Raw genomic sequence first — 10,786 nt, forward strand, 5'->3', positions numbered from 1 at the left:
TTTTTAACATTCTTTTTTTTCTTTCTTTTTTTTTTTTTTTTTTTTTTTTTTTTGAGACAGGGTCTCACTGTGTCACTCAGGCTGGAGTGCAGTGGCAGGATCACAGCTCAAGTGATCCTCCCATCTCCCCCTCCTGAGTAGCTGGGACTACAGGCATGAACCACCACACCTGGCTAATTTTTGTATTTTTTGTAGAGATAGGGTTTTGGTTGCCTAGGCTGGTCTCGAACTTCTGGGCTCAAGTGATCCACCTCGGCCTCCCAAAGTGCTGGGATTACAGGCGTGAGCCATCATGCCCAGCCTTTTTATTATTATTATTTTTTATTTTACAGAATCTTATCATCCTGCAATTCTTATTAATAAGACCACTCGGGTAAATTATATGCTCCCTTTTTTCTTTGAATGTTTCATTGTCAGTTAGTTGGTATTTAGGACAGGTAATTTTGATTTTCATATGATCTGTTAGTGCTACCACTGATGCCTCTTCCCACCTGGAAAACATGCTGTCATGGATAGATAGATGCAGTATATTATAAAAATGCAGCGAGTGTACACAAGATGATTATGAGACCTTATGGGCCAAATTGGTAATGAAGTTACTTCTCCCTCCTGATAATATGCAAGGCACTGTGAGTCATTATGGTAATGGGGGCAATAAGAAGGTGTGCTTGCTCAAAGTGGGAGATGATTGGAAATGTAATCAGAAAGAGTTTTTGTGGGTTATGTAAACCTTGGCCAAAATGTAAACTTTAAGTTATTCTGGAAGTTGTTTTTGCACTTATTCTCTTAAATTATCATTTGTAGTTTCAAAACTCAGACCACCAATGAACAGTTTTTTCAACTGCGCTGGTTCCTTTGGATCATGGTCCTTCTCTCCCTGGCGGTGGTGGCGACGGCTGGAATTGGGCTGGGGGTGACCGGGTGGTGGTTTTACCTCCATTTTGAGACCGGACTCGCCTCTTCCAACTCGGAGTTCTATATCCCTAATTGTATTTTGATAATTTTAGAGAACTCTTCAACATCTCCTAAGAGTGGTTAAAGAAAGGGTAACCTTAGTGGCATAAAAAAGTTAATGATAGTCGATAAATGCCTGACTTACAAGGTAGACACTGGGGAGAATCTGTTTCCTGAGGAGAGAGATGAAAATATATGACAACCCAGTTTTCGTGTGCGTTTTGTGAAGGTGTAAGGCATGAGTTTTTTTTAACTTTTTGTGTGTGTTACTTATTGTTTAATATCTTATAGCCAAAGAAATTAAAAGAGACTGAAGAAACACCAAGCGAACTGTCTTTCCAGGACTTTGAGTACCCAGACTATGATGACTACAGAGCAGAGGCTTTCCTTCACCAACAGAAGAGGATGGAGTGCTACAGCAAGGCCAAAGAAGCTTATCGGATAGGGAAAAAAAATGTCGCCACCTTTTATGCCCAGCAGGTAAAGTGGAAAACTGATTATATATTTTTTGTCAGTTATAATAACTAAATACTCTTGAAACAGATGAGACATCCATATTGTGACTACATTAAGTTATTCTGGGGAATGTAGTAGTTATATAAGTGACATAAATAAGGTATCCTAAGAAATGTATGGTTCTGAGAATTTCATCTCCTGCTGTTTTCAGCATTTGAAATGCTCAGTTTTTGTGGTTGCTTTTGCATTTACTGCTTATGTGAATTACAGTTTATTCTGACATATTTCTGGCAGCAGAATATTACATCTCAGAGTGAGATAAAGGGGTTTTGTGCCTTCTATCATGTTTGAATTTTTGGTAATATATCACTTTCATAGTAGTAAAATAACATTAATTTTTTTAGGGAAGTAAAATTTCTACCTGGGCTCATTTAACATGATATTATAAGGAACTTGGTTCCCCCCCTCCCTTTTTTTTTTTTTTAAAGATAAGGTCTTGTTCTGTTGCCCAGGCTGGAGTATAGTGGTGCAGTCTTGGCTCACTGCAGCCTTGACCTCCCGGGCTCAGGTGATCCTCCCACATCAGCCTCCCAAATAGCTGGGACTACAGGCATGTGCCACCAGGCCCAGCTAATTTTTGTATGGGGTCTTACCATGTTGTCCAGGCTGGTCGCGAACTCCTGAGCTCAAGCAATTCTCCCATCTCAGCCTCCCAAAGTGCTGGGATTACAAGTGCAAGGTACCACTTCCGGCCAGGAATCTACTTAACTTTCTATGTTTGTGTTTCCATATGGGTTACTTCTTTGTGATTGAGCAGAGAAGAGTATCAAACTGCTATAGGCCTGTGAGCCCTAACGGTAGTCCTTGGGGGATAGCTTCTGGGGTAAGTAACTACAAAATGTTGAAGGTGAACGCCAAGACGAGACCCAGCATTATCAAAGGATACACAGATAATAAACCAGTGGTTCCTTCTTGAGATGGTGTATTAGAGTTCTCTAGAGAGACAGACCAGTAGGATGTATGAAAGATAATTTATTAGGGGGAATTGGCTGTCACAGTCACAGAGGTTGAGAAGTCCCATAATAGGCCAGCTGTAAGCTAGAGAACCAAAGAATTCGATAGCATAGCTTAAAGCCAGGAGTGTAGTACAGTCGAAGTTCAAAGCCTCAGAACCAGGGATACTGACTGCAGCCCCCAGTCCAGGGCCAAAGACTTAAGAGCCACCGAGAGGCAGCTGGTGTAGGTCCCACAGTCTAAAAGCTGAAGAATGCGGAGTCTGAATTCCAAAGGCAGGAGGAGAACATCTGCCTGTTTGTCCTAGCCACCCCCCAGCTGCCCACATGGTTGGTGCCTACCCGCATGGAGGGGAGGTCTTCTTTCTGTCCACTGACATGAAGGTTGTCTTCTCTGGAAACATCCTCACAGACACACCCAGAAACAGTGCTTCACCAGCCATCTAGGTATCCCTCAGTCCAGTCAAATTGATACCTAAAATTAACCATCACATATGAGGATCGTGTTTAGTTAAGTTTCCCACTTTTACGACTTTTGGTTCAGAAAATGTTAGAAAGAATGACTCAGTAGTTTAAGGACTACGTTATTAATTCACTGGAATTTACCTAAATTTTGGTGCATTCTTATATATTAAACTCATTGCATTATGTAAGATTTTAGATTTATTATTCCCTTTTTTCCCCTGCCTTTTATTTGGGACACTGTTAACTTCCTCATCACCCAAGTAGCAAATAGCAAAACTGTCCCTTGGTGATACGTTTATGATTTAGGGTACTCTTCATGAGCAGAAGATGAAAGAAGCCAATCACCTTGCTGCCATAGAGATCTTTGAGAAAGTCAATGCCTCGCTGCTGCCACAGAATGTTTTAGACCTCCATGGGCTGCATGTGGATGAAGCTCTAGAACATTTGATGAGAGTTTTAGAGAAGAAGACTGAAGGTAGGACTGTAGGACTGTGGTAATCACAAGTTTTTAATAGAATATATGTCTTTGCTTATATTGGTATAACTTGCAACTTCAGGACAGTCTGAATATGCAGGCTGAGAATATCTGTGTAACATTTGTAAATGTTTGTGTTACTCATTCTTCAAGAGAACCTTCTTGGGAAAGGATCCTCATTGTTATGACGATTAACATTTTTTTCATTTGTATTCCTGTGCTGTATTTATTAAAGGGAGGGCATGGTGTAATCCGTGAATCCTCTCTGTGACTTATAAATGAGACCTTTCAGGAATATTACATATCTTTGTCCAACAGACATTTATTAAACGTAATTGATATTTCTTGGATTTCAATTTTTCAGTAGATGTTTGATAAAATATAGAAGTAAATAAGGTGATAGGATTCTCCCACTCCAGTAGTTTTTTTTTGTTGTTTCTTTTTTTGAGACATAATCTCACTCTGTTGCCTAGGCTGGAGTGCAGTGGTGCCATCTCGGTTCACTGCAACCTCTGTCTCCCGGGTTCAAGCCATTCTCGTGCCTCAGCCTCCCGAGTAGCTGGGATTACAGGCGGATGCCACCAAGCCTAGCTAGTTCTCGTATTTTTAGTGGAGACAGGGTTTTGCCATGTTGGCCAGGCTGGTCTTGAACTCCTGGCCTCAAGCGATCCACCTGCCTTGGCTTCCCAAAGTGAGCTACTGCACCTGGCCTGACCCCAGTAGTTTTTAAATTGAATTTTGGAAATCTTGGAGAAAATCTAGAAAACAGTAAAGATTAGAAAAGAGAAACTTTAAGAGCCATTTAAATACATTATTATTTAATCCAGAGAGAAGAAAACTCTTCAAGTATGTAGAAGTGTTATGAGAGAATATTCTCTCTGTAGAGGATGAATTAATAGTGTTTTACTCAACAAATATTTGGTTATCTTCTGTATTCTAGGCATCAAGAATAAGGTAGTGAAAAAGACACAATCCTTGTCTTTACTGGAGTTTATTGTCTAGTGGGGTATACCATCTAGTAGGGTAGATAACAGTGAACAAATAGTTACATAAGTAATTAGCATTGTGATAAGAAAATACAAGTTGTGGCCGGGTGCGGTAGCCGGTGGCTCATGCCTGTAATCCCAGCACTTCAGAGGCCGAGGTGGGCGGATCACCTGAGGTCTGGAGTTCGAGACCAGCCTGGCCAACATGGTGAAACCCCGTCTCTACTAAAAATACAAAAATTAGCCAGGCATGGTGGGGCGCATCTGTAATCCCAGCCACTTGGGAGACTGAGGCAGGGAGAATTACTTGAACCCTGGAGGCAGAGGTTGCAGCGAGCCAAGATCACGCCACTGCCCTCCAGCCTGGGTGACAGAGTGAGACTCTTTCTCAAAAAAAAAAAAAAATAAATAAATAAATAAATAAAAATAAATAAATAAATAAAATAAGAAAATACAAGTTGTATTTAGGATAAATTCTAAAATCCCTACATAATGTCTCTTGCTTACCTCTCCAGTCTCATCCTGTTTTTTTCTCCTTTTCTGTATATTTAACTACACTGTCAGTCTTGACCCCCATACTAGTTAGGCTCCCTGTTAATAACTTCTCACAGTACTCTTACCTCTCACAGTGTTTATAAAAAGCTTATTGTATAATTGGTTATTAAATGTCTGTCTTTTTGGCCAAGAATTGAGCCAGTGATGATCATGCTTTTTCTTCAACACTCAAAAAGTTTTTGAATAAATGACTAAATAATGGTAGGTATCACTCTCATTTTTTTTTTGACAAATAAGAGTGTTTATATTGAAAGTATGCCATGTGATGATTTGATAAATGTACACATTGTAAAGTGATTACCACTACAATGAAGTACTTTAGCATGTACATCACCTATTATTGTTACCATTTTGTGTGTATGGGATGAGAACACCTATGACTTACTCTTATAGCAAATTTCAAGTATATGATATAGTGCTATTAAATATTATTACCATGCTACACATTAGCTCAGCAGAATGTATTCTTTTTAGAACTGAAAGCTTGTACCCTTTGACCAGCATTTCATTTCCTCCTCTCTTTTCTGGCCCCTGGCAACTACCATTCTATTATGTTTCTATGTGTTTGGCTTTTTTAGGTTCCACATATAAGTGAGATCATACAGGATTTGTTTTTCTGTGTCTGGCTTATTTCATTTAGTATAATGCCCTCCAGCCACATCTGGATTGTTGCAAATGGCAGGATTTTCCCTTTTAAAAAATTTTTAATTAAATTTTTATTTTTATTTAAAAGAAATGGGAGGTCTCAATGTGTTGCCTAGACTGGTCTCAAACTCCTGGGCTCAAGTGATCCTCCCACCTTGGCCTTTCAAAGTGCTGAGATTGCAGATGTGAGCCACCACGCCTGGCCTGAGCCACTGTGACTGGTCCCCTTTTTGTTGTTGAATAATATTCCATTGTGTCTGTATCACATTTTTTTATCAATTTATCCATCGATGGACAATTAGGTTGTTTCACTCTAGCCTGGATGACAGAGTGAGACTCTCTAAGAAAAAAAAAAATTGAAAAATTGAAAAACAGAAAAATGAAATGGAAAGTAATCAGTATTGTTAAGGATGTGGATAAATTGGAGCCCTCATATATTGCTAGTGTAGCCACTGTGGAAAATTTCACTAGTTCTTTGAAAGGTTAAACATATAATTGACCATATGACCCAGTAATTCTGCCCCTAACTATGTACCCAAGAGAAATAAAAGCACAATATGTGTTTACAGAAACTTGAATATGAATGTCTGCAACAGCCAAAAAGTGGTAGTAACCTAAAAGTTCATTAACTGATGAATAGAGAAACAAAATGTGGTAAATCTATACAATGAAATTTAATTTAGCCATGTAGAGAAATGAAGTACTGATACATGCTACAGCATGGATGGACCTTGTAAACATTATTCTTTGTGAAAGATGAAGGCAGAGGCAGATAAAAAGCCATATGTTGTATGATTTCATTTTTACCAAATGTTCCGAGTATGTAAATCTAGAGAGACAAAAATTTGATTAGTGGTTGCTGGGACTGGAATGGCAAGAATATGGGCAGTGACTGCTATGAGGCACAGAATTTCTTTGTGAAATGATGGAATGTTCTGGAATTAGTGGTGGTGGTTGCACAACAGGATGAATATGCTAAAAACCACTTAATTGCATATTTTAAAATGGTTAGTTTTATGTTAATTTTATCTCAATTAAAAACATTGTAAGAAGAAAAAAAGAGTCAGGCTGGGCGCAGTGGCTCATGCCTGTAATCCCAGCACTTTAGGAGGCCAAGGCTGGTGGATCACGACGTCAGGAGATCGAGACCATCCTGGCTAACACAGTGAAACCCTGTCTCTACTAAAAATACAAAAAAAATCAGCCGGGTGTGGTGGCGGGCGCCTGTAGTCCCAGCTAATCGGGAGGCTGAGGCAGGAGAATGGCGTGAACCAGGGAGGCGAAGCTTGCAGTGAGCCGAGATAGAGCCACTGCACTCCAGCCTGGGCGACAGAGCGAGACTCCATCTCAATAAAAATAAAAAAATAAAAAAAAAAAGAAAAGAAACAAGAGTTAAGTAATTTGCCCAAAGTAACACTTGGTCAAGATCCAAGATGCAGATCTTTTCTCGAAGCCAAGGCCCATCTCTAGTGCATGCTGCCGCCCGTGGTAGCCTGTAGTTACTGTCGGTCATCACCAGGTGGCAATATTGTTGAATAGAAATGAATCCAGTGGAAGATTTGTGGCTGTGACCTGCATTGCTTTTTGTCGTAAGATTAAGGAGTGTTAAAATTGGAGATGAATTTTTTAAAAAAGAGAGACATCGGGACCTTATGTCCCTTCTGATTGAAATATACACTGCTACCTATGAATCATTTTTGCCCCCAAATCAAACTAGGAGCAGATCAAACCTTTAGAACTGGCTACTATTTTATAGGGATTTACAGGGGACAGAGGAATGTGTTAAACAACACCATGGGGATACAGTCAGCAAAATCCAGATTGTGAAAATCTAGGATAGGCTGGGTGTGATGGCTCATGCCTGTAATTCCAGCACTTTGGAAGGCCGAGGCAGTCAGATCACTTGAGGTCAGGAGTTTGAGACCAGCCTGGCCAACGTGGTGAAATCCCATCTCCACTAATAATACAAAAATATTAGCTGGGCATGATATCTCAGGTCTGTAATCCCAGCCACTTGGGAAACTGAGGCAGAAGAATTGCTTGAACCCAGGAGTCAGAGGCTGCAGTGAACCGAGATCGTCCCACTGCACTTCATCCTGGGCAACAGAGTGAGACTCCGTCTCAGGGGAAAAAAAAAGAAGAAAAAGGAAGTCTAGGATAAATGATCCAATTTTTTTCAATAAATTGTAAAGAAAAACACCAGGGGAGGGGAAACCTTGTTACTTAAGAAATATATCATCAAATAGAATGTATAGACTTATTTCAATCTTGATGCCAACAAATCACTGTAAAAACATATTTTTGAGATAATTGGGGGAAATTTTTGGAAACTAATGATATTAAGGGGCTTATTAATTTTTTTTTTTTTTTTTTTTTTTTTTTGAGACAGAGTCTCGCTCTGTCGCCCAGGCTGGAGTGCAGTGATGCGATCTCGGCTCACTGTGAGCTCCGCCTCCTGGGTTCACGCCATTCTCCTGCCTCAGCCTCCCGAGTAGCTGGGACTACAGGTGCCCGCCACCTTGCCCGGCTAATTTTTTGTATTTTTAGTAGAGACGGGGTTTTCACCGTGTTATCCAGGATGGTCTCGATCTCCTGACCTCATGATCCGCCTGCCTCGGCCTCCCAAAGTGCTGGGATTACAGGCCTGAGCCACCGCGCCCGGCCCGGGACTTATTAATTTTATAAGGTATGATGGTGCCATTGTAGTTATGCTTTTTAAAGGAGTCCTTATCTTTTATGAGGTATGTTCTGAAATATTTGCAGTTGAAATATGAAATCTGGAGTGTGCTGAAAAATGAGTTAAACAGTTCTTTCAAAGGTGTTAAACAGCAAGAACAGCCTGTATTTGGGAAAAGAAACATATACATTAATTCATGCAACAAACATCCTTTGAACTCTTAACTTGAGGCATGTGAATCAACTAGAGTGTATTTTCAGAGCAATAAGTGAACTGTTAGCAGGTGATAATGGTATAAATGACTGACCTAAGTGATAAGGGGAGCCATAGTGAAGAGCATGAGTTATGGTTAGAGATTTAGTTGGGCTTTTTTTGTAAGTAAACTTTTTCTTTTTGAGATGGGAGTCTGGCTCTGTTGCCCGGGCTGGAGTGCAGTTGGTTGTGACCTCGGTTCCCCGCAACCTCCACCTCCCAGGTGCAACCCATCCTCCTACCTCAGCTTCCCAAGTAGCCGGGACTACAGGCGTGCCTCACCATGCCCTGCTAATTTTTGTGTTTTTAGTAGAGATGGGGTTTTGCCATGTTGCCCAGGCTGGTCTTGAACTCCTGAGCTCAAGTGGTCTACCTTCCTTAGCCTCCCAAAGTGCTGAGATTACAGGCCTGAGCCACTGTGCCTTGCCAAAGTAAACTTTTATATGTAATAGAACATATGTAAAGAACAGTGCCCAAAATTATAGGTATATAGTGCAAAAACTTTGTAAAAAGTTCGTAAAAAGGTTTTACACTATATACCTAGAATTTTGTGCACTGTGAATACCTTTGTGAAGCTAGCACTCAGTTGAATTTTGAACAACATATTGCTTGAAGTAATGGATGTGGATTAGAGATGGAGATCATAAACAGACAAGGAATTAGAAATGCAAGAGCAACATATTCTTTTAAAATTCCAGGCTAAATATCATCTTGGAGATATGATACTTGAAAAACCATTTGTTTGTATTCTATTGGAATATTAGGGCAATTTAATAAGCAGACTATGGAATGTTTATATTGTGTGTATGTGTTTTAAATTTATTAATTCATCTCATTAATAGTTTTTTGTTGTTGTTATTCTGCTACAGCTTTTATTAGTTTTCAGGATTTATATCCTTGATTTTCACAAGGTCATTTCCAAAATGGAACTTCAGTATTTTAGGAGGCTCAGACTCCTTTGATGTTTTAAGAACTATCTGTCGGCCGGGCATGGTGGCTCACGCCTGTAATCCCAGCACTTTGGGAGGCCGAGGCAGGTGGATCACGAGGTCAGGAGATCGAGACCATCCTGGCTAACATGGTGAAACCCTGTCTCTACTAAAAATACAAAAAATTAGCCGGGCGTGGTGGCAGGCGCCTGTAGTCCCAGCTACTCGGGAGGCTGAGCCAGGAGAATGGCGTGAACCCGGGAGGCGGAGGTTGCAGTGAGCCGAGATGGCGCCACTGCACTCCAGCCTGGGCAACAGAGCGAGACTCCATCTCAAAAAAAAAAAAAAAAAAAAAAAAGAACTATCTGTCAGGAAAAGTTTGTTAACAATTGATTATCTTTAATAGTAAGACTGCAATCCAGCTGTGATTAGTGGATTTTCTAATAGCTATTACTGGAAGATACTCTATAAACTAGTTGCTATCATTATCCCTTTTTCCTGATGAGAAAATAGGCACAAAAGAAACTAAGTAACTTGTCCATGGTCACACAGTCATTTAGTGGCAGAGCTATGATTCAGAACAAAGCTTGATGGCTTTAGAATATTTGATTAACAGGGTTGTTGTGAAGATTCTTAGTTGATAAATATAAGCCACTCAAAGCAGTACTTGACTCCTTTTGTATAGTAATTGTTAGGTATCATTAGTGTTATTATTGCCATTATCATTATTTCAGGGAGAACTTCTGGTAGTGCACAGAAATCTCTTCTATAAAGGAAGAAGTCCCACCAAATCTTTTCATGGATAGATTACAATGAGGCTATGTGTTTTAAAACATACATCTTAAAACATTAATTTGGGGGCTTTTTGAGATAGCAAATCTATCTTACTATTACTGTTTTGAGATAGCAAACCCCCAAATCCTCATGAAAACAATTTCATGTGCTTGAGTAGCTAAGGTTTACGTTTTCTATTGAGAATGTAAGATAAATGAATTTTAACTCCCCTAATTTCTGTTGTAACAGAATTTAAGCAGAATGGTGGGAAGCCCTATTTGTCTGTGATTACGGGGAGAGGAAACCACAGCCAGGGAGGAGTTGCTCGCATCAAACCAGCTGTCATTAAGTACCTCATAAGCCATAGCTTCAGGTGAGTGTAGATTTCTGTTATTGATAATGGCAACTGCCCATATAGAGCTATATCAGAGATTTCTGTGAGTATAGATTTCTGTTATTGGTAATAGCAATAGCCCTCATATAGCTAGGTAAATAAACACTAATAGCATACTCAGAACAATCTGTTAAAATAGTTAATTTAATCATCTGATTTCAGCCACAGATTCATGCTTAAATTATGATATAACTTTCCCTGCTGGATTTAT

The 10,786-nt window shown here is 39.8% G+C and overlaps 1 protein-coding gene across 6 annotated transcripts in view; it reads left to right on the top strand.

The window, feature by feature from the left end:
• N4BP2 (NEDD4 binding protein 2) overlaps positions 1 to 10,786 on the top strand; it is a 127,133-nt gene that overhangs the window by 87,474 nt on the left and 28,873 nt on the right. For all 6 annotated transcript variants that reach the window (XM_063619774.1, XM_055246429.2, XM_063619773.1 and 3 more), the window contains 3 exons: positions 1,246 to 1,434; positions 3,195 to 3,363; positions 10,431 to 10,554. In XM_063619774.1, the coding sequence (XP_063475844.1) occupies positions 1,246 to 1,434; positions 3,195 to 3,363; positions 10,431 to 10,554 (482 nt within the window). The remainder of the gene's footprint in view (positions 1 to 1,245; positions 1,435 to 3,194; positions 3,364 to 10,430; positions 10,555 to 10,786) is intronic.

Source organism: Symphalangus syndactylus, chromosome 16, assembly GCF_028878055.3.
Source record: "Symphalangus syndactylus isolate Jambi chromosome 16, NHGRI_mSymSyn1-v2.1_pri, whole genome shotgun sequence".
Lineage (NCBI taxonomy): Eukaryota > Metazoa > Chordata > Mammalia > Primates > Hylobatidae > Symphalangus > Symphalangus syndactylus.